The sequence below is a fragment of the Dipodomys merriami genome, unplaced genomic scaffold, assembly GCF_024711535.1.
Source record: "Dipodomys merriami isolate MVZ:Mamm:240054 unplaced genomic scaffold, mDipMer1.0.p SCAF_64, whole genome shotgun sequence".
Lineage (NCBI taxonomy): Eukaryota > Metazoa > Chordata > Mammalia > Rodentia > Heteromyidae > Dipodomys > Dipodomys merriami.
In genome coordinates this window covers 7,430,712-7,456,512 of record NW_027206224.1, presented here as the reverse complement: position 1 = coordinate 7,456,512, position 25,801 = coordinate 7,430,712, and the positions used below count along the sequence as shown (strand labels likewise).

At 34.3% G+C, this 25,801-nt stretch overlaps 1 protein-coding gene across 4 annotated transcripts in view; it reads right to left on the bottom strand.

Annotated features, from left to right (window-relative positions):
• Nucleotides 1–25,801, bottom strand: part of LOC138815454 (cadherin-8) — a 360,916-nt gene that overhangs the window by 61,621 nt on the left and 273,494 nt on the right. For all 4 annotated transcript variants that reach the window (XM_070004893.1, XM_070004891.1, XM_070004894.1 and 1 more), the window contains exon 9: nucleotides 7,085–7,206. In XM_070004893.1, coding sequence (XP_069860994.1) covers nucleotides 7,085–7,206 — 122 coding nt within the window. The remainder of the gene's footprint in view (nucleotides 1–7,084; nucleotides 7,207–25,801) is intronic.

Genomic DNA, 25,801 nt, shown 5'->3' with positions numbered 1-25,801 from the left:
ATGCATGAAGCTCTGAGTTCCATTCCTCAGTACCACATACACAGAAAAAGCCAGAAGTGGTGCTGTGGCTCAAATGGTAGAGTGCTAGCTTGAGAAAAAGAAGTTCAAGGACAGTGCCCAGGCCCTGAGGACTGATCATAAAAAAGATGAGTTGATTTTAACGTATGTCTTTGCCAGGTTTCAGGGCTTTTTTTGTTGTTGTTGTTGCTTGTGGAGCTTGAACTCTGGGCTTGAGCACTGGTACTCAGCAATTCAGCTCAAGGTTAGAGCTCTACCAGTTGAACCACAGCACCACTTCCAGCTTTTTCTGCTTATGTGGTGCTAAGGATTCTAACCCAGGGCCTCATGCATGCAGGGCAAGCACTCTACCACTGAGCCACCTTCCTAGCCCAGGGTTCAAGGCCTTAAGTAAAACTTATACTCCTTTATCAGCCTCAGCTTCCATAGTTATAAAGTGGAATTGTAAAACCCAATTATCAGAGCCACATAGATTATATCAAACATTTGTATATATTACTTCATATCTATCTATATGTTTACTTATTTATATTTTTTATATGATTTTATATATAAATATAAAATTATGCAAGCAGCATTGCTTTTCCCCCTATTGCCATCTCAGGACATAAATATCGATTTTAAATATAGCATTCTAAAAGCATTTCCTGCTTTACATGCATTTATGTATGTGTGTAGATTTTATTCAGATACAAAGCTACTTACAATCTCATGCTTGCTTATTATAGTCTAGCCAGAGACGTCTTCAATTCTTCAAAAGAATAAGATCTTTCTCCCTTTAGGGTCTTTGCACGTGGCATGCTGCTGGCTAGAAGGCTCTTTTCATGCCTAGTCTTTCTTCATTTACCATAAATGATACCCACTTAAAAGGTAAGTTCCTCTGACAACACTATTACCTTTCTGAATTTCCTTTGTTCTCCTCTGTCTAGTTGCTTTAATGTTTATTTTCACACACTTTCCAACAATTCAAATATCATCTATTCCTTCTCCTTATAAACTTCCTTTCTTACTAAGCTTCATAAGAATAATTTTTAATAGTGTTGCCTGAGATCATATCACAATAATTAACAGCATGTGCATAATAAATATTGTTCGGTAGATAACTGAAAATTTTTGACATCCAGAGGTGAGCTTAATTCTAGTGTCTGTGAGTACAGCTATTTCCACAGTAGTATCTAAGAACTTGGTTTCAAAACATTTCTCATCTCCAAATAAAGTGCACTAACAATGTAATTCTAAAATGTTGTGAATGTTCTTTGAGTGTCAGGTATGGATAGTTATGTAGTTTAATATATGTGTTCAACTACGGCTTGTTATATTGTGTGTGTTTGTGTTTGTGTGTGTGTGTGTGTGTGTGTGTGTGTGTGTGTGTGTGTATGAACATGAGAACCACCATACTAAGTAGAATTTTATTACTACAGTATTAGTCAGAGGATGGGAATTAAAGAGTTTGTATTTTGCTGGGTACGAGTGGCTCATACCTGTCATTGTAGCTACCCAGGAAGCTGAGATCTGAGGACTGGGGTTCAAAGCAAGTTTTTGAGACTCTTATCTTCAAGTGATCACCAAAATGTTTGAAGTGAAGCTTTGGCTCAAATGATAGAATGCTCACCTTGGCTCAGAGAAAGAACCAAGTTCCTGAGTTTAAATCCCAGAATTGGCATAAAAAAATGTTTCTGATTTTTTTCTTTTTCTTTTTAATGTAGACATAATGACTCAATTACTAAACAGAAGATCTTTGTAGTATTCATGACGATAAAGCTCAAATTATACTTTACTAGATTTTTGCTTTTTGTTGGTCCTGGGGCTTAAACTCTGGGGCTGAGCTCTGTCCCTCAGCTCTTCAGCTCAAGGCTAGAGCTCTACCACTTGAGCCACAGAGCTACATCTTGTTTTCTGGTGATTTATTGGAGATAAGAGTCAGACAGAGAGGGGAGGGGGAGAGGAAGAGTCTCACGGACTTTGCTGCCTGGCCTGGCTTTGAACCAAGATCCTCAGATCTTAGCCTCCTGAGTTGCTAGGATTATAGGTGTGAGCCACCAGTGCCTGGTTCTACTAGATTTATTTGTAGTTCCCTCCTATTTTTTTTTGGGGGGGGGTCCGGTCATGGGGCACTGTTCCTCAGCTCTTCAGCTCAAGGCTAGTGCTCTACCACTTGAGCCACAGCGCCACTTCCGGCTTTTTTCTTTTTGCTTATGTGGTGCTGAGGAATCGAACCCAGGGCCTCAGGCATGCAAGGCAAGCGCTCTACCACTGAGCCACCTTCCCAGCCCCCCTCCTATTAATTTGTAAGAGCTCTTTCCTCAGGACAAAAATAGCTCATGCAGGTGGTTATTTAATGGACTTTCAAACAAGGAGCATTGTCAGATACTCAAGAAGAGACCTTGACTTGAACCTAGAAAGCTAATACTCAGCTCAGTACTTGCAATGATGAACCATCTAAAACAAGTGACTCTAAGTCCACTCTAAGTCACAAGGCTATTTGTAATGCATAAAATTCTAGCTAAATTCTATTAAGGGTATAAAATGTAGTATGGAGTTCTGAACGATCTTCTAGACAAAACTGATCACAGAAGTTGTACATTACTTTCATACTTGGTTCTGAATGGGGTGCTGTCATGTGTATTACAAGAATTTCTGAGCTCTCCATCATTTTTACCCAGTCCTCTACCCATCTAGCTAGACTAACATTTTCATTAGACAGTATCTTGTTTATCCTAAGTTGACTCTTTTCAGTACTGTTTCCTGTCCTTGCAGGACTTGTCCTACATTAAGATGTCTTTTCTATCACCCTACCTTGTCTCTTCATCAACTTTCTGTCTTGAGTATATTGAAGCATTTTCTTGCAAATCTACCATTTTCAAGTTACATTCCAATTTGCCAGAGAGAAAATTCTATGATGAAAAGAAGACAAATTTCTAAGTGTTGCAAGCAATTAATTTTCTAGTGTCTGGACAAGTCCTGACTCTTAGTTAATGCCCAATGAAATGTACTGATGAAGAGCTACTATTCTATCAGGAATGTGAACTGTAAGACACATATTTTGCTTCCTAATTTTGTAAATACTAATACACATTCCTATAAGGAAAGAGTATGTTTTCAATCCATCATCTTAACTTAGAGTCAAATAATATATAAATAATCACATCAGGCCTTTGTTGAATTAATGTCTAAAGACTTACATCATCTCTGTCTTTTGGCTTGAGGCAACTTACCTGTAAATATTCAATTTTGTTTTTAAATAGAAAAAAAACTAAGATTCATAAATAATTCTTTTGAGGCTTATGTAACAGAATAACTATTTTAAAAGAGTCCAATCAAAAGGGTTTTAAATTGACTTTGTGTAGTAGATTATAGCCTCAAATTTCCTATGATGGGAAAAAGATATCTAGATAATCTTCTACTTCAGAATTATAAGAATGTGGTAGAATGAGAGTGGTACACTTTCCAATCCTGTTTTCAAAGTGTGCCTGTATCTCTTCTAGAACAGATAGATCCTGAACAAGTAATAATTGCCATGAAATATGAAGGGCCTCACCCTTCTTTTAAATTCTGATTTTGTTTATAGGTTTCAAATTACGTAGAAAAGATTAATTTCAATAGATACTCTATATTTATAGATTATATCTTTCTTTCTTTTTTTCTTTCTTTTTTTTCTCCTTCCTTCCTTCTTTCCTTTCTTTCCTTCCTGCCTTCCTTCCTTCCTTCCTTCCTGCCTTCCTTCCTGCCTTCCCTCCTCTCTCTCTCTCTCTCTCTCTCTCTCTCTCTCTCTCTCTCTCTCTCTCTCTCTCTCTCTCTCTCTCTCTCTCTCTCTCTGTCTCTCTCTCTCCTTTTGTTCTAGTACTGAGTTTCGAGCTCAGAGCCTCAAAAGCTTGCTTGGTTTTCTTGCTCAAGGCTGAGTTGTTGCTATTGGGCCATATCTCCAGGTTTTGCTAGTTGATTGGAGAAAAGAGTCTCCTGGAGATGTCTCCCCAAGCTAGGTTCAAACCAAGATTCTGAGATTTTAGCTTCCTGAGTAGCTAAAATTATAATCATGAACCACCAACACCTGGCAATGACATGGTTTCTCATTCTATAAGATGTTTTAAACACCTCTTTACCTAGGCCCTCACAATTCAAGCAGTTTATATTGACAAGGTGTGTTAATGGCTTGCTCTTGATTATTACTAAAGGACTCCAGCAACAGCTTCTCCCAGGAAACTCCATATGAGTTAGCCTGAAATCCATACCTTCTGCGTCAAACACACACTCCAATGCCATTTGTCCTTCTCTGAAACTATTACAAAGCAGACATTCATTGTGGAAAATATTGAGATGAGTATCAATTTAGACCTAATGCAGTTGTTGATCTTGAGTGCTCATGACAATGTGATAATCTGAGAATGGATAGTCTACTTGTGCAGTGAGTCAGTCATTGGTGCAGATTACAAGAGACGATGACAGGTGTATATATGTCAAACCTTTGTAAATGAGTACCAAAGTTGTGGATGGAATAAGTGAATTTGGTAAAAAAAATTCAGTATAAATATTAGGTGTTGAGTATTAAGGCTGGCCTAGGAATGACATAAGGAATAAACTTGAATTCTGACACAATAGTTCAAATAATTCAGAAAAGAATGAGCAGTGGCATAGGTATGCCTCAAGCATACAGCTAACTAGCTGTATGTCCAAAAGCCATGTTAAATAGTCAAAAATTGACCATGTAACCAAATAAACTCTACCTGACCACGCCCAAACACATCCACATCCATTAGAGATATGGGGACACACACACACACACACACACACACACACACACACACACACACACACACACACAATTTCTTTACAAAACAAGTCAATTTTTGTGATTTGTAAAAAAGTCATAAGTCAACTTCTTTATTTTGATATTAGATAGGAAAGATAAAGAAACAATGCAGTTTTTGAAGAATGGCTGAAAAAAAAATCATTCAAACCTTGGAAAGAGTCAAAATTCTGAGATTAAGCCTCCAGACTTGCACAGACCCCAAAAACATTCCTGTCAATATCTCATGGGAAGCCAAAATGTCAAGTGTTTGAAACATCAGTGCCATCAACCTCAGAACTTGCGTGATGATTTCTGCACTAGCAATGAGATTTTATTTAAATCCTTAAAGATTGTTTTTATTTTTTTCAGATACTGTGATAGGAAAATGTCTAGCATATAACTCTGTCTGACTACATTATCTCGGCAATTTTCCAGTCCACACAACAGCATATCCTTGAACCTGACCTATCATATTTTGATCAAATTCCCTGCCAAATCGATACACAACTTAGGTAAAAGATATTTACTGGGATATGTGTTCACATACACACACATACACACACACACACACACACACACACACACACACACACACACACACACACACACACACAGAGTCATTGTCGTCAACATCATAATCCCCAAAGGACCACACATATTCTCAAAATATATAAACCATAGGGGGAAATTTCACATGATAAAATTAAGAAACATCTAATGCTAATGTGGGGAATATTATAAAAACAAAAGTGTACCACTGCTAAAGCTGGATATTTTGATGAGTAAACAATGCCTAGGTTCTTAAAAATAATTGGTTTTATTATTAGAATTGTAGCTTTCTTGTGTGCAGAGAGGTCAGATTTTGGTAGATGGAAACAATACTAATCCTTCAGATATGTGTGAATAGTATAGGAGAAATTGCCCACTGTTTTATGGGCAGGTAACACATTCACCTTTTGTAATAATTAAATAAAAGCTACAGTGCTATTCTTTTCATTAGGGGTAAAAAAAAAAAAAGTCTGACTCTTGTCAGGTAAGCTGCTTGGCAAATAGTAAGTTTAATTCCTAACACCCACATGAGGCACAAGAATAGTTGGATTAACAACTCCAGTGTCATGCTGTCAGCTGCTGTTTATTTAAATTAAAATGTCACCATCCAGAAATAAATTAGGAAGTTGAAAAATGATAAATTTCTTAAACATACAGTACTTTGGCACCTTGTTAAAATAAATCTATTACATTTGTGGTTGTAGAACTTTACATAGGCTATTTCCATTTTGACATTCAGTGAATAGCAGGTTCTTATTTTTTATTTTTCTTCTTACTTGTTTAACCCTCACTCCCTTCTTCTTTACCTCCCTCCCTTTCTCCTTATTCTTTATTTCCCTCCCTTCCTAACTTCCTCTCTCTCCTTCCATCCTTTCTCCATCCTTATTTCCCTTTTCTCTCATTTTCCCCTTTCATCCATCCCCCTTTTTTCTTCCCTCTGATCCTTTCCTCCCTCCCTTCTTTCCTCCCTTCCTTCCTCTCTCCGGCCCTGCCTACTTATTTTCCCCTCCCCTTTCTTCTCTTCTTCCTTCTCTTGCGTCTTCGCTTTCTTCTCTTCTTTCCTTTTACCTTTCCTATTTTTCTCCTTATTTTTGTCTTCCATCTGTTTTGCCTTCTGCCTTTCTTTTTGCTCTCTTCACTATTCCTATCTATACCATATGTTGCAGAATGGGAAAAAAAGACACACCACTGCACAATCTTAGGCACTTTACATGCATATCTAAACTAGCTGTCCATCTCATGTTTATCTAAACATATAAATACATCTACATTTGTCCAGATCCCATCACCCACTTCCTACAATTGCCTATAGCCTACTAGTCTTCTTAGAATACACTATTGTATGTTATTTGTATGCTTATAATGTAAAAGGAAAATCAATTCCCTTTGAGCTTACTTACTGTCTGTTACCAGGAAGTTACAGTTAATGGCCCAGCACTCTAAGAAAATCCCAGTTATTGTCTAAAACCTTTTATACTTTAAGACAGTGCTTTTGACTCTGAGTTCATGGTAGAGTAGGTTGTTCTGGTTTTAGGAGCCAATTCAGTCATAAGTAGGAAGAGAATTAACATCTGCAGAAAAGTAGTCCCTTTCTGCTCCCATTTGGGTGTGTTTCTCTCCTGGGATACCGCAGATCACAAACGATGCAAATGCACGGGGTAAGGCAGGTTAAAGAAATATGAGACAGTTGTATACAAACATATTCAGCATTAACAACATGGAGATATTTACTTGGCCGGGTTTTCCATTTTCACATAAAAATGCCTCATATTCGGATGCGAATTCAGGGGCGTTGTCATTGACATCCAGCACTTTAATAGCAACAGGCACGCGTGATATCTGACTGTGGTTCCCTATGGGAAGGAAAAAATAACATCAGCATTGAGGGCATTCCATTGTAACGTGCAACTCAACTTTTCCCTCACTGGGTCAAGTTCTGCTACACTAACATGGTGATTATGGCATCTGACCAGTCCATATGGAAAAAAAAAATAGTAAATGCTTGACTACTTAAAAAGTTATATGAGTTTTTATTCCAAATAACATTTTTAGACCTTAGATTATAAAAGAACACATCTGAACAAACAGAGGAAACAAGCTTTATTCCATGGATATAAATATAATATTTAAAAGAAATATAAATTGTATGCTAAGTGATTTATTTCTGTATATTTTGTGTAGAGCATAACTTATTTTGGGATATTATTACTTTTTCAAGGTAATAATATCTATCTATCTATCTATCTATGTATCTATCTATCTATCTATCTACAAGGATCAAAAACTCAATAGAAGGGAAGAATCAGCTAGTAATCATAAAAGGAACATAGCTACAGATGGGTAAAATAAATTTTGTTGTTCAATAAAAATTGACCATGGGATATGTTTCTATGAGATTAAGATTTTTTTTTAAATTGTGAAAATACCTTACAGAGGGGTTACAATTATATGAGCAAGGTAATGAGTGCATTTCTTATCAAGCATTGTTGCTTCCTCCTTTGTTTATCCTTCCCATCCCTTCCCATCTCCACTCCTGCCCCCACCCCGCTCCAAAGTTGTAAATTCATTTTTCGACATAATGGGTCCTCCTGTATCCCTATTTAAACAATTTGTTTTTTACCTTCCCCTCCACAAATTATACCAACATCAAATACAGTGAAAACAGGGGTTATACTGTGGGGGAGGGACATACATAGCAACAAAAAAATCATCTTATAAATATTTTAGAAACAATCGCAAGAAAGAAAAAACATTTGAGTCCTTATCTTGAGGTTCATTTCGCCTAACATCAACTTATTTGACCATTTCTGTTTGTCTCAGACATATACTAGCAAAGGACATAGGTAGTAATATTATTTTAATTACTTAAGTTATTTATATTTAATTATTTATGTTATCTTGATATCATAATTTTCATAAATGTTTGAGGTAAACAAAAACAATCTTCTAATCTTTTCAAGCCTATTTTCAGAGAACAGAATTCAATATGTAGTTCTTAATTCTAAAAATTCTTAAGTTTAAAATAGTTACACACATAAACAGATGGACACACACACACACACACACAGATTCAGTAAGTCCATTAATTCATTGTTGGCTTGGGCTGTGTTATTATTTTTCACTTCTCATCAATGCAATAGAATTTGACTCTGACTTTAGCATGTAATAATCTTTTGATCTGTTGTAAATTATACAGAATGCATTGGAGATGGCCAATTATTTATTTGTGTTTCTGTGGCACTGAATATTTATAAGCAAGCCAAGAGGGAAATATGTTTGGATTTGAATATGAACAAACAGACTTGAATCTGATATATTAAATTTCTCTTTTTGACAATTGATTAAGTCCTGATCGCTAAAACTTTCAAATTTTGGTAAATATAAAAGTAACGTCTGCAGCACACACACTAATCCTAGCTATGCTCAGATTTACACTTGGTTAACTCCATTGGCTGTACCTCAAGGTTTGAATTTGTCAGTTAAGTACCGTGACTACCCTGACCGTAGATAAGTGAATTCCATTCGATGGAATTCCTATCATATTAGTAATGGAACATAAATTCTCTTCCCAAATGCCAAATGATATGATGGTCTCAATGTCTCATATGTTGCATTGCTTCTTTTGCTGTGTGTGGCTAATGAATTCATTCATTCTTTATTCAGAGAGGAAGCATGTACCTCCCTTGTTTTGATAGAAAGGAAAGTCTAAAAAGAAAGTATTACACATGTCTCTAAGACAAAAGACTGACATTTAAAGCTTTATCTATTCAACAAAATTGCGCAAAGGTCACATTTTGAGTGCAGAAAGATTATATTCTTAAGAAGTTGTCTCTCTTTCCCTGATCATGAGCTTAGGAGTAGCATCTGGAAAGTGAAAAGGAGAATCGTTTGCAATAAAATGAAAATCAGGAGCCTGGTATTTACCCTTTCCTAACTACCTGATCCTGGTCAAGTTATTTAATTGCATTTTATCCTTAAGTAACCTGAAATTAAGGAATTTAACATGCTATAAAAGGAACATAAACATTGTATGATAAAACATAAAAGGGTTCCCATAGAATGAGGCACACATCCATGAGCATTCTAACCATGGTATTTGGTGGTTATCTATTTAAACAGCATCATCCACAGTCAACTGTCTATTCGTGGAAGAATATTTTGCATAATCATGAATCATTCAATTTCTTTTCCACTTTTTTTCTCTTTCAAATATGAGCCACATTCATAGCAAAATATGGATGAAGTCATATATATTCATGTAACTAATCACAACAACCACAGAAATGTTTATAGGTTTGTTTCGAATATTTATCTCAAGGTTGACCTACATTTGAGGTCTGAATCAAAATATTAGGCTGAATATAGCCAATGCGTTGTACCACTATTTAATATGTTCAGAATTGTATTTATGATATACAACCCACCTGAGAAGCTGTACAAATTAAGTTCAATAACTTTGCTTATTATGATTTTCCTTACTAAAGTCCTTTCAGTTGATTAATTTTCTTGTATAGTACTTGCAATTTATCAACTATTAGTGATTCCTTCTACAATATTCATTCTTTCCCAAATTGTATGTAGTGTAAATAATTACAAGTCCTTGCTAGTAGATATGCTTGCATATAATATAGTCATTCAGTTATTAAGTAACTAATGTTCAGCTCAGATTGAACTACAAGTTCAGATCTTCATCCATTGTATAACCCCTGTTTTCACTGTATTTGATTCAGGTGTTCTTCATCTTGTGTATACATGTTTGTAATTTGGGAAGGGGAAGGGGTATAGCAGAATGCTTAAATGGGGATGCAGGTTGACCCATTGTAATGATGAGATATACAGGACACTATGCTGAAAACGCACTTTACAACTTGGAGGGGGGAGGGAGGAGTGGAAGAGGTGGGGAGGGAAGTGATGGTGGGGGAAAATCAAAGGAGGAGGTAATAGTGCTCCATAGGACATGTACGCATTACCTTACTCATGTAACTGTAACCCCTCTGCACAGTATCTTTACAATAAAAAACATTAAAAAATAGACAGAAAATAAGAGATGTATCAGCCTATCAATGGAAAGTGCGAACAAATGTTATCCTGCCCTTTAAATAAATAGCATTGAATTTCTTTTGTAGTAAAAGGAAATGTTAATCTATTGAGTCAGTGTCAATGACTGTCTGATTAAACCAAGTCTATTAATATGGCATCCATTATCTTCCCTCTCTACCGGGCACATTCCTGTCTGTCTGTGTGTGTGTGTGCGCGCGTGCGTGCATTCACACACATGCACACACACCTTCATGCACAGATTTTTTTCTGCTTCAAGAAAATAATAATTCTGCTATTTTCTTATTCTCTTACAATTGGAAAAATATATCCTAGGCCTGGATCAGCAGCAGGTGGTAAAATCTAAGCATAAGAAACAAATTCTACATTTGTTTTGGTGGTTATATTACAATATTTAACCAATGTGTCTTTTCATGTATGTAGTATTTCCGACACAATATTATTTATCTATCTAGGGCCCAGAGTAACATATCACCAACCTTTTCTGTTAGGAGCTAGGAAAGATTGGAAAGATATCACTTAAAAAATGATAGGGCATGAATGACAGAGAATATTTTTCCATTGATTACCTTTCATTTTCCACATCTCTACAAGCAACTAAGTGCTTAATATATAATGAACACGGGTATTTTGCAAATTACTTTTTTTGAAAACAATGAGCTGTGCAAAAATGAGCACCAAATTTTGAATGTATCTTTCATAGCTGTTAAGAATCTCATGTCATGTGTTTTATATCATTTTTTAATATTTAGCAGGTGTTTTATATCTTAATTATTTTATGCCTTTTACAGAGGTGAATTGAACATATATTTCTCTGGCTTCCTTCATCCTGTTTTGTAATGCTGAGAAAGAACCCAGGACCACTTGGTAGATGAGCACAATCCACCACTGAAATACATCCTCATGCTCATTTCATTTCCACTTTGTATTTTGTAGTATATTTCCTTAAAATTAAAAGCAAACCTAAAATGTTAATAGAGTATGTCCACGTTGTTATATATTTGCAGCCTCCATTGGCATGTAAAGGATACTAGTGATTATACCTAACTACAAATAATTTAATAATATCCCTTGGTAATTACTGAATTTTTGCTACCATTCAAGATTACCCACAAGGCTTATCTCTTACAAAAAAATCCTTTTTTTTTTTCCTTCTCCTAGAAAGATGGAGAACATTTGACTTGAGGACCATACTTGATCTACAGACAAGTGTTATTTCTAGTCAGCTTCCCTCTCCAATGTGTCTGCACTGATAATTTTGTATGGACCATGAATGATGATTTAATGTCTAAATAGCCTATTGCAGAGAGAAGGTTCCTTACTCTTTGGTCATTCCCTAAATAAATGATTTCTATGGTAGATATATTGCATTGTTATAGAATAGTCTCTCCTAGAGTATATGGAATGCTTTTGTCTATAAGTGTTTTGTCCTTTTAACCGTGAATATACATGCAATTGTTTATGGAATAAGTAAGTAGGTAAACAATGAATGAATACATGAGAAAACTATTTCATCAAAATTCTCAGGAGAGGGTTATAGGTTAGACTGCTTGAGTAACTCAAATGGTATTTTGAAGAAGGAATTGAATGGATATCCAAGTAAATTAATTTCAATTGTTTCTCTTTTCTATCACAGAAATATGTTTTAGATAACATCATTCTAATTCATGTAGAAGAGCTGCATTTGGAATCCTTTCAGCTTACAAATGAGAGCATAAGGTTCTGAGTTCAACCTCCAGTAACTTCATGGAGAAGAAAATGTATTGTGCTTTGTTTTGCTTTGGTTCCAAAATTATGTGCTTGTTTATCATTAGTATGTTAATATCCCAAAAATTCACTTTATTTATAAATAATATATATATATATTTCTTGAACAAGAAGAAACAATAAAGGAAAATAAAATGCATTAACAGAAAACTGTTGTCCCCTATTACCCAAACAATCCCTAGATATGTTACCTTTATTTGTATTGGATAAACACATATGATCGTAATGAAAACTTGTAATTTTCAGCATGAGTGTCATATTTAAATAACGGAAGATTCACTTTTATCTAAGTTCATGAATTGATAACAGTTCAAATTTTAAAGATATTATAGAGTAATAAAACTAATTAGACAAGCTTCTAAGAAAATTATTCATGTGCTTTGTGACTGGCCCCAAAATGTTTGCCTTTCATCTGGTACACAAACATTAAATATAAAGATATTATAATTAGAATCTTGATTAGCATTCATTAAAGATTAATTTTCTAAACATATGAGATGTGACAAAACGGTCTGGAAGAAAAAGACCATACAACTGGCCACAAAAATCAGGCTGTTTACACAAGTGCTGGAGAAATGATGGAACTGGCACCTTGCATAAACTCCTTTTCCTATTTTCCCCACGTGAGTAGTGGTGACTTCCTGTCACCTACCTGTCACACAGCCTCATGAGTTGCCCGTTAATTTTGCCCTTTTATAATCAAAGGTAGTGGAATACTGCCAAGAGTAAGTTACTTGGGAATTTTCTTCTAACTTGTTCCATGAGCTGCTGTTTTTGCAGGCATTTAATGAAAAAACAGCCTTTTCAGACTGTAAGAAAAAGACTTGATAAATTTAGATATATTTTGGAGTCTGTTGATTAACCAATAATTCTTGAGCCTTCTACAATTTCAAGGGTGGAAAGTATAAGCAGTAAATTACAGTCAATGGGGAAATGCAGATTATGGGGATGTATCATTGAATAGGAATGTGAGACCCAATGGAAGTTAACAAAAATAGGAAGATGTGAACTGGGTACAAGATAGAAACAATTGGGTACAAGATAGAAACAATAGGCACTTAGGATGTTTAAAATAAGACACACTGGAATTTGAAAAAAAAAAAAGATCTTGGAAAATAATTTCAAAGTAGATATGTTTAAACTCTTTGGTGACTGATACAACTTGTTGAGATACATTTTTCACACATATGCAGTGATCATCTCAAAAGCAGTAATGATTTATTACCAACCCCAACATTGTCATTTACCTCAATTACAGGTTAGAATGCGAATAACTAATGAATGCTCTCAGCATAGAAATGCTCCTGGTATTTTTATAATAGGCACTTTTCTATACACTATTACTACTACTACTACTACTACCACTGCTATTACTATGCATAACCTCTCTAATACTAGAACAGATAGCTTAATGCCAAGTTCCAACATAGTCTTCATTCTAAGGAAAACCTATTAAGAACTTTAGTTGAATTAGGGACAGGAAGGGGAACCACAATGGTGAGACAAGGGACGAGGGGGAACCAAAGCACCAGCGATATATATAAGACAATATGTTGGAAATGATCTGTACAATTTGGGGGTTAGGAGGAGGGAAAGTTGGAGAAAAATGAGGGAAGGGGTAACAAATTTGACATGCAATGTACTTATTACCTCACTTATGGAACTGTTACCCCTCTGTACATCACCTTGACAATTAAAATATAAAATAAAAATTTTAAAAAAAGAATTCTCTGCCCTCTAGTGTACATAGAGGGATTATGTGACCGTGAGTATTATAAAAAAATTTGGTCCTAGAACTGTGAAAAATGTAGAAAACCATTGTGTATCAAAAGGAATAAAGCTGATTTATTCCATGTATCTAAGCCAAATTGAAAGGATAGTTTTACAATCAATCAGGACTTTAAGCAAATGATAGTTATAGGATCTTATGGGCAAAATCCTGATCACAGCCTTCCTATTAACCAATATTAATTCTTTCATACCAGGGGAGAAAATGTTTGTGCTCATCCAGAAAGCTAAGGACTTAGACATTTTTAATTGATTTAAGCACTCTGGAGAAAATATGATTTTAATGATGAGTGGGACTGCTATTGTCAGATGTTGTATATCTAATTTGAAATTACACCATGATTTTTTCTATGTATCTAAAAGGACCTCTCACATTCAGCTTTCAGTTCACAAAAACTGAGATTTGAGAAACCAGGAAGCTATATTTTAATATAGTTTTAATTTTTATATAGTTTTAATTATCATTGTAAAAGTTTGGTCTTATGGGGTAAAGACTCAAAGACATTACATTAAGAATATTGGAATAATACCTTCTTGGAAACTTCATATTTCTTAAATAAAATTTTCAAGAAGTCATATTCTAAAGTAAAATGAAATACTAACAACTAAAAGCATGGAAATTTAATATCCATTTCCTTTTATCCTTTCAACACATATTCTGTAATCATCATCTACTTAATCATTTACCAGTATGAGATTGATTGTTTTTCCATGGTCCATACTATGGATGAAAATTTGTGTTTTCATTAATTTGGCTTCATATGTTTGGTTTGTGGTTGCATATAAGTTTTGTATTTGTTTGTTGGACCATCATGGTTTATTTGGCTTTCCTTCCTATAACTTTTGATTAAAATGTTACACCGAAGTATTAATTTTCCTCTCTCAGAGTTCCAGCTACATGCATACATTTAACTTGCACATCTCTCTTTTTTCTGTAGTACATCATGTAAATAAATACAATTGTGCAAGAAATTTCTTTTTCCCTGTGATACTTCAATACCTTTCAGTTTTCCATGATGAGATTTCTGCTTACATTCTTCTATTATATCAAAAAATTCCCTTTGCTTTCCTCCATTGTTTTAAGTAGAACCAATTCAAGGATACTGAGTATATTCAAGTTCCTTTACTATGAACTTCGTTATAATTTCTTAAATAGTAAAATTTGAATTAGAGAGACTGATGTGTTGCAGAGAAAAGGTGGAGAATTTCTAATGTTCAGTTTTGATGTTCTTAATACAACTTTACAATAATAGTACATTTAAAACAGTCAAACACAAGCAACTGTATATATGCTATCAGGGAATTAAAGCTTATATATGTATATATGACTATATATAGAAATCTATACATAAATATACATACATGTACATACATATATGAACATGATTTCAGGGTACAGTAAAGGGTTGAAAAAGCATCTACATGATTATATACCATAGTAAAGAGGTATGAAGTCCACTGGACAAGTGTGATCCCATTTTCTCAAAATCAGGAAGTGGCAAAACAGAAATAAGTATCTAGGCATTTTGACAACAAGTTACATATACTGTGCACTATTTTATAAATTTCTCATTACTTTTGCACTTTATATTTTCATGAAAATTTCAGTATCATTTGACAAGTCATTCATTTTAGTATTATGTATACACATACATACACATACACACACACAGAGTTGTGGAAATTCTGATAGATACTGCTTAGAATCTATACAGAAACTTAAATGGCATTGTTATCTTTAGGATTTGAGTCTTGCAAATCATCAAGCTTTGAATAAGCCTTCATCTATCTTAATATTCTTTCATATATTTGATCTGTAATGTCTTCTAGTTTTCTGTTTTCCTGTCTTACATTTTTGTCTCTATGTAACTGAAGATTTTTACTCTTATGAGTAGTATATTTTATTTTCCAAATATTTATAGAAAATAAAAAATAAAAATATTTTTATTAAAAGTTGTACAAACTATTATTTATAACTATAGATGCTTTTTGTTTTGTATATATTTATTCAAGTATTTCTCTAGTGAAAACTTTATTTCTCATTTTCTAATATTTATGCATTTATTAATTTCTTAGTTCTTGTTATATTGCTATGGCTTCAATTTAACTAATAGTAGTCAAAATAAGCAACTTGAACTCACTTTCAGTATCAGAGAGAAAAATTTCAATTTTCACCATAATGTTTGATATTCACTATGTTTTATTTATTTTTGTAACTGTTCTCTATATCATTTCTAGTGTATTTCTAGTGTTTCAAGTCTTATCTTGAATGAGAACTGAGTAAATGGCTTCTTGTGAATCTATTAAGATTGATTATATATGCTTTACTTTTCTCAATATAGTCATTGGCAGTATTAGGTTTTCAAATGTAATTTATACTGGCATTCTCTGAATGCTATACAATTTTTATATATTGGTGATTATGATTTGTGAATATGTGAGCTAGAATTATTTGTATGAACAGGCTGATAATTTCTTTTTTAACTCTCTCTCTGTGTGTGTGTGTGTGTGTGTGTGTGTGTGTAGTGGTGTGTCTTCTGGTAAAGATGTGTGAACTCATCTAATACTCTAATTTGGCTTTTTTGTTGAAGGTTGGTGCTATAACACTTGAACCATACCTCTGCTTCCAGCTTTTGGCTGGTTAATTAGTATAATAGTATCACAGGCTTCTCTGCCTAGGTTGGCTTCAAACCATAATCCTCAGGTCTAAGTCTTCTGAGTAGCTAGGATTACAGGCATGAGACACTAGTGTCTAGTACAACACTTTTTTTCTAGTTTCAATATCATGATTGCTCTGGTTTTATGCCACCAGTTAGAAAATGCTTCCTTTACCCATGCTTTCCCTTATCTTCAATAACTAGTATATGCCTGAGACAAGCAGAAATGGTCAGATAAGTTGATGTTAGGTGAAATGAACCCCAAGATAGGGACACAAGTGTTTTTTTTCTTGCTTGCTATTGTTTCTAACATATTTATAAGATGATTTCTTTGTTGTTTTGTATGTCCCTCCCCCATGGTATAACCAACCCATGCTTTCACTGTATTTGATGTTGGTATAATTTGTGGAGGGGAAGGGAAAAAACAAATTGTTTAAATAGGGATACAGGTGGACCCATTGCAACAATGATATGTACAAGACGTTATGTTGAAAAACGAGAGAGGTGGGGGTAGGTGGAAGATGGGAAGGGATGGGAAGGGGAAACAAAGGAGGAGGCAACAATGCCTGATAAGAAATGTACTCATTATCTTGCCCAAGTAATTGTAATTCCTCTATGCTGTATTTTCACAATTAAAAAAAAAAGAAAATGCTTCCTCTTAATTTACCACTGATAGTTCAGGTGACTGAGTCATCAAGATGGTCAAGATTTATGCATGAAGACTTAGTAGTTGTAGATTTAATTTATTCAATATAGAAAATTACATAAGCATTAAATCATTTCATTTATTATGGAAATTTGTAAAGAGTATTTTTACTTATTAATTTATTTTTATTATCTTAAGTAGTTCAATTCAACCCCTCAGTTTGTGAACACGATGCATCTTTGGTCAATAACACCATGTTGATCATTCTCCCTCATCTCTCCCAAATCCACACAATCCCTCAATTTTCACCTATGTATATTGAATACTATGAAACTTAGTAATCTAGACATAACATATATTTGAAAAGTTATTGCACAAGTAATTCTAGTAGGATAATTATTTCAATTATTAGGATTTTAGTATCTACAGACGTAGTCACTATAGCCTTTTCTTTTTTTAAATCTTTTTTATTGTAAAAATAGTATACAGAGGGATTACAGTTACATGAGCAAGGTAATGAGTACATTTCCTATCGAGCATTGTTAGCCTCTTTTTAATTTCTAATATTGGTAATGAACATGACATTTTTGCAAGATTATATTCATATTACTCATCCTTGTGAATAAAAACTTACTCCCTTTGTTGGATTTCAGTGCTGTAGATTTGATTTCCATTTCATTATTTTCTGTTATATTTATTTTCAGCTTTCTATCACTTTTACATGATAATTTTCTGTTTGCTTTCAGCCCTGTTGAAAGTAGATGCTTAGATAATTGATTTTCACCAGTTCTTCCCTACTGACATACAGTTAAAGCTCATTTCCGGGAGGCAATGTGTCAGCTGCAATCCACACATGCTGTCAGGTCCTAAGTTTGCTATCTTTCATTTTATAAATGTGATTATTACCTTTGTGATTTTATTGTGTTTTTATGGGTTACTTAGAAGTACAAGGCTTAATTTCCAATATTTGTGATTAATTTATTTTTGTAATTCATTTTACTAAATCATTGATGTATTAAATACGCATACTTTGCATTTTAGGATATGATTAATAGCCTATTGAGAGGGTATTTTGAATAAGTGATTCTTGATTTTAGTAATAATAGTTTTGTGTTTTATCCGTATGTATTTTAGATACGATGTTCAACTGTTCGCTAGTGTATTTTTACGTCTTTCAGTGGAGTTCAGTGCTATTTATTTATTGCTCCTTCTTTTCTGTCAATTTTCTTTTACTGTATATTTGAACATATACTATCAGGGACATATAAGACATTAGGATTTTTGTATCATACTGAACTTAATCATTTATTTTTATGAAATTGTGTCCTTTATTTATTTTGAATATTTATCTTTCCCCTTAGCTTACAGTTAAACCACATTCTCTTGATTTGGGTTTGCATTCATATCTTTTATCTATCATTTTAATATTATATGTGGATTTTATATATGCCTTTATTTCTTATTTCTGATAAAAATATAAACTAGTGCTTTTTAAATCTGTATATGGACTTTTTACTCTTAATACAATTAACTATACATATTCAATATAGATATATATTTGAATTTCTTATTTTGCTGTTTATCCAAATTTCTTCGATTCCTTATTTTCCCCCTTTCTATCTCCATTTGGACTAATTATTCTTTATCTTTTTGGCATATACTTTCTAGTAATATTTCAAATGTTCTATGTGCGATGAAAAATGTTTACAATATATTCATTATTTATTGACAAGTGGTTACACCATTGTTTCTTCTGTGTCATTGTTATTATGTTTTAATTATACATCTAATTTACATCTAACTCAAGACAGCCTGGAGGGAATAAAGCATGCTAAATTTAGGAGTATTTCAATTTGCTTTCTTTCTCTCTTATCCTTTCTTAAACTCTAGCTGCTCTCAAATAATGATTTTTCTCCTCTGATAGTATGGTTGTTCACAGTGGGAGAGTTGTCTGATATAAGCCACTATTTTGGACATAAAGAAAACAGTTTTCCTCTCCATATTTTGTGTAATAATTTCATCATCTTCTCCCTCATTTAAAAAACAGATCATCCTTACTTATGAAATAATGAACAGAATATCACTATGCAATTACTCTAACCCACGGTGAGTTAAAAAGACACAATAGTCAGTGCCTAACTGAGTTTGTGTGTAGTACCAAAGATTGTATTATCAGTAGCATATACTCTAACTACAATGCTGGATCTGTATCTTCAGATTGCATTTCCTTACTTTCTGCTTTGGCTGCTGTGAATTCTACACTTACTGTGATGGGGGCCAAAATATACACACCATATTGAGTTAAACAAACAAATACATAATTCAAGACAAATGATTAGTAGAGCTGGCTGAAATAATTACAGCGTAATCCACTCGCTCAGTGTCAAGTACATGACAGTAAAATGGATATTGTTGATTTACTCTCAGATGCTAATATCAAAGGACTTGCATATATGTGAATGCAAACATAAATACAAAGTCACATCTTTGCATCATTACTTCTTACTAATGCATCTGTTTATGCATACTTAAAAATACCTAAATAAGGAATACTGTGAATTCCTATGATATTTGACATAGCACATTAGATAAAATATAAAAATATATTATAATTAGACAACACTTAAAAACATATTTTTAGAGACAATGCAAAGAAGCCAATAGATCATGATACTTTCCTTCCAGAAAATGATTGTAAATGTTTTATTTCATTTCATTTTTTTGTTGGAATGTTAGCTAGTGTGATAGTGTATTAGTAATTTAGTTAATCTTACCTAATATTTAGGTGCTAGATGTACAAAATTCACTTCTAAAATATTTGTCTTATGAAAGGACAGTTAGTAAACTAACATGTACCTAATAACTCTTCCTTTCAAGTTTACAGTGCATAGCAAAGAGTTGCTGACAGCACCAAAAAACAAACTTATTTACAGAAATAAGAGACAGTGAATGAACAGAGTCCACTTTTAGATTATTATTAACAAAATGATGCCAGGTAGTGGGAAAAAAATTAAAAGACTACTAGCAGTTTATTTTTTCTTGAATTTCTCGAGAATGAGAGAAATCTATACATGATCCAAATGTCTTAATTTCTGGAAAATCAGGTCAAAGAAAAAAATAAAAAGTGATTTTCCCCCTTACCACAGCAGCACATAAAGGAAAGAAAAAAAGGTAAAAGATGCAAGAGAAATGCATTCCGAGAAGAAATGCTAAGCTGTTGTTGGATTGGCAATATTTGCTGTTGTAAATCATCCATTGTTGGTCTACTTGATATAACCCAGAATGACTGGGGGAAGACCTTTGGACAAAGTTATTTGGGTAAAAAAATGTATAATTTATACCCTATAAGTTGGCACAGTTTTTAGAATATTAGTTAATTTGATATAGATTTTTGTCTATCAGACACTGGAGCCGTTAGACAAAGGACTACTTTGACTTTTTTCCCTCTCTGTTATAGAAAGTAGGTTGTACAGAAACTATATGTTTGTAGTCCCAGCTCTGTGTATAGCTAATGTTTTACTCAACACAGAATAATCGGGAACTGATTCTTGGAAGAAATAAGTCTACCCCACAATTAAGTAAGTCAGGGCATTTCAGAATGTCATTTTCAGCATCATTATCATCGCTTGTGCTTGATATTATGGGCTGTTCACTGAATGATTACTTTTACAAACCATGCTTTCGAATTCATAATAATTTTAGGGAGAAAGTGACATGATTACTCTTTCAGAAAGATGATAAAAATTTTAAAGCGTCTTTTCCAAACTGCTTTCAATAAAGTTGACTTCTCACACACCTACCAGTTACCAAATGCTTGTAGAAGCACTTGAGAGACCAAATAACCCAAACAAACAAATAAAAACAGCATATGTTGTTATAGTCGTACTTAAAAGAGGAAAATGACCCTGGGGTAGGTGAGACTGACAAACAAAGGTAAAACTAGGTAAGGTAAAAGAGAAATACATTGGGATGGTTTACTATTATAAAGAAGGGCCATTTCCTTCTTTAATTTCTTTTCCTTTAGGCTTACAAACGATATCACTTTCAATGGGAAGGGCTGGGAAGGGGAAACAAAGGAGAAGGCAACAATGCTTGATAAGAAATGTACTCATTATCTTGCCCATATAATTGTAACCCCTCTGTACAGTATTTTCGTAATAAAAAAAATTTAAAAAAGAATATTGAATTCCTGTCTCTATTTTTTTATTCTCCCAACTATCAATAAACTCCTGTCTCTTCTTCAGGTGTCCAAGAGCATCTTTCCTCCTATAGAAAGAAAATAAGACCACTGCCTTTACTTAGAGATTGCTAGGAACTTGTCCTTGCCCAGCAGAGATGCTGGCAATTAAGATTGACCACACAGACTACTGGATCCAAAAGGGTTGAATTTGCCCTTAAGTATTTATGCCAATTGGTGATTTTTGAGGAAGGCATGGAGTGAGTGTTGGGAGAATATTATTTTCTTTCTAATTTTCTTCATGGAAGGAACAACATCTTATTCACATAAAAGCTTGTGATATTTAGTGATAACTAAACAGTAAATTTATTTCTTTTGAAGCCTGTATAAGATAAATATCTAGGCAGTTTTCTCTGAGTATTAGTTTGTGGGAAATAATAATTTATGAATGACTCCAGAGATTTGAGCAGACTCAATATGATAAGGATCTTTGTAGAAGTAGCTCACACCTGAAACCTGAGCTTATTAGGAGGTTGAGATTTAGAGGTCTGAGTCTCAAAGCTAGCCTGGTATAGAAAAGTGGACAAGCTTCCATTTCTTCCCAACAAAGAGCCAGTAAAAATTAATAATAATAATAATAATAATAATAATAATAATAATAATAAGGCTGATGGGTTGACTCTAGTGGTAGACTGCTAGCAGGACAAACCATGAGGCCCTGACTTCAAGTCTCAGTCATACCAAATTACCATATAAAAATCTATAGGGGGGGCTGAGAAGGTAGCTCAGTGGTAGAGTGCTTGCCTTGTGTGCATGAGGCCCTGGGTTCAATTCCTTAGTATCACATAAGCAGAAAAAGCCTCAAGTGGTGCTGTGGTTCAAGTGTTAGGGGGCGAGCCTTGAGTTGAAGAGCTGAGGGACAGCGCCCAGGCCAGAGTTCAGGTCCCAAGACAAAAAATAAATAAAAATTCCGTAGTGGGACATTATTATTCACATAATAATTTTCCTTAATCTATATCCTGAATCTGTGAGAATTAGGAAGTTCTCATTGAGCTTTAGAGCATTGCACAGATTTTGGTGAGCCTTTGATTTTGTTAGGACAGAATGTCTTTTGCCATGCCCACTGGCAGTAGAAACAGACCTCTTTGATGGCTTGTAGGTGCTGCGATTTTGTTGGTCCAATTAGTGTTTACAGTGCTGTGACTGCACACTTGGGAGAAACCAGCTTTGAGGGGAATTTCTTTTAGCTTGATGATTTCAGAGGTTATATACAGTCTATTGTCACTTGGCTCCCATGCTTCTGAAACTGTCTGAGGTGAAGAACATCAGGGAAGCGAGCATGTGCTCAAGCCAAGCGATACAGCCCCTGGTGGGCAGGAGGAATAGGGTAAGTACAAGGGCAAGCCCTCAATCCAATAAGCCCTTCTCCTTGTTTCCAGTATGTTTGTTAAAATGGCCATTATCAAGAAAACAAACAATACCAGATGCTGCCAGGGATATGGCAAAAAGGGAATGCTGCTACACTGTTGGTGGGAATGCACACTGGTTCAACCACTCTGGAAAGCATTATGTAAGTTCCTCAAAAGACTAAACATAGAGCTTCCCTATGATCCAGCAATCCCACTCCTGGGCATTTACCCAAATGACTACAAAGGTGGCCACACTAAAGCTATCAACACAACTATGTTCATTGCTGTATTGTTTACCAGAGCTAATAACATGGAGTTAGCCCAAATGCCCCTCAGTAGATGAATGAATCAATGTGGTATATATACACAATGGAATTCTGTGCTTACATCACAGAGAATGACATTGTCCCATTCAATGGAAAGATTTGGGAAAAGTCATATTAAGTGAAATTAGCCAGACCCAAAGAAACATTGGGTCCATGGTTTCCCTCATTTGTAATAACTAGACTATATATAGGATAGTTCAATAACTATGTACACAATGTACATAGCTCAATAACTATGTACATATAAAATGATGACCATATAAAATGAAAATGATGCTGATCAAAAAGAACTCCAAGATATGGAAACAGAAGTGTGTGTGTGTGTGTGTGTGTGTGTGTGTGTGTGTGTGTGCCATTTGCAGTTATTTCTTTTCCTTTCATATTTTCCCCTATGGTTTATACTCTGTTGTCACTGTTTTGTTTTGTTTTGTTTTTTAATCTCAGTACCCTTAGCCATGTATATAAGTTTATCTAGTTTGGGGAAGTGAAGGGGAATCACAGAAATGGTGAGACAAAGGGTGAACCAATGCAACAATGATACTCACAAGACACTATGATGGAAATGAACTTTACAATGGTGGGGGAGAGGGGAGTCTGGGGGGGAGGAAAAGTGGGAGAAATGAAGAGGGTTTAACAGTGTTTGACCAGAAGTGTACTCATTACCTTACTTATATACCTGTAATCCCTCTGAAATCACCTTTACAATAAAATGAAAAGTAAAGAAACAAAATTTTGTATCTAAATCATTATTAGAGTCAAAATCATTATTAGAGTGTAGAATCCATCAGGAGAGGAACATTTTCTTTTACTTTATTGTTGGTTTTTTTTTTTGCTTGCTGTTTAATGCAGCATCCAAAACAGTACATGGTAGATATAGATCAAAAAGTCAAGACCCTAATTCCCATTGGGCATTATTGAAAGAGTTGAATGAAATCATATATTGAAATACCAAAAGTAAATCATTTTCTTTCTACCATGTTAGTTTTTGTGGAACTTCGAAGATTCCTCCTCCTCCTCCTCCTCCTTCTTTTTTCTTGGAAGCTATCCCTCAGCTCTTCAGATCAAGGTTAGCACTCTACCACTTGAGGCACAGTACCACTTCCAGTTTATTGGAGATAAGAGTCTCAGGGACTTTACTGCCCAGACTAGCTTTGCCCCATGATCCTCAGATCTCAGCCTCCTGAATAGCTAGGATTACATGATCACAAGTGTACACCACCGGTTCCTGGCTAGATATTTTCTTTTTGATTCACCTTCTTCCACAACCCTCACAGCTCATTGTCTAATTCCATAATACACTGTTCTTTTAACTACTATTCCAGGAAACATAAACTCTGTCATGGGACAATTTCCCTAAAGGATTTTTGTTTTGTAATGAGGAAAAAAAGAATAAAATTTGAGTCCTGTTTGGGCTCATTTTAAGGGCGTGCTTTCTAACACAGGTTCACAAAACAATGCAGTCATTCTCCAAAGAACGAAGTTTCTGACCACTGCAAGTTTTCAGTTAAAGGATAACACCTATGACAGAGCAATGAAGGATGAATTGGAAGATAGGAAATAATTTTAAACAAGGTTTACCTAATCCCTATATTAAAAGAAATATTGCTTTTAATTATGACTTTTTTTTTGTCATGGGTCTTGAACTCTGAGCTTGGGCACTGTCCCTCAGCTCTTCAGTTTAAGAAGAGCTCTCTACTACTTGAGCCACAGCACCACTTCCAGTTTTCTGGTCGTTAGTTGGAGATACGAGTCTTATGGGCTTTCTTGCCTGGGTTGGCTTTGAATTGTGGTCCTCAGATCTCAGCCTCTAGTAGATACCATTACAGGTTTGAGCCACCAATGTCTGGCTCTGACTTATCTTTTAACTACCAAATCCATATTTGGAAAGTTGTATCTAAGGGTTGACTCAACTAAATTAGGAATTGACATCCCTAACATCTCATTTCTATATTAAAATTATAACTCATACAATCACAGGACCATACATTACTTTGTTTCCATAAGGAAGTTGACTCTGGTTTATTATACAACTTTCATGAATTTTCTCCTCTAATTTTTTTTTTATTCTTTGACATGGAGTGATGTTGGCCAGGGAAGTCTTCATCCAAAATAAAATCTGTAAATAGAAATGCTACCAGCAAGTTTTGTTGTACAGTTTGTCATCCCCATATCTAATTCTAAACTCATATATAATTCTAATTCATTTTATTTTTTCAGAATTGTATAATCCTATCTAGGTGACTGTTTTCAGAGCAATATGAGAGTTAAAAGTTTTAATAACTTTTAATTTCTCAGACATAAACCTTCATTAACGTTTCTTGTCAGGAAATTGGAATTTGTTCAACACTAGAAAGAATGAATTGCCTAATATATTAAGGCAATTAAATTATCTCATCTTATGAATAACTATAAGTATAATTTTAGGATAACATAGAAAATAAAGGAAAAGGAGTTGAAGGAAAAAAAAGAGCCTCTAATGTTAGATGCTCAGTTCAAGTTTAAAATATATTAATGTTCAAAATATTAATAACAAAATTAATATAAAGTAAAATTATCTAATTTCCTTGAAGTCACACAATTAATGCAAATCAAATGTATCAATTCAATGCAGTTTACCATT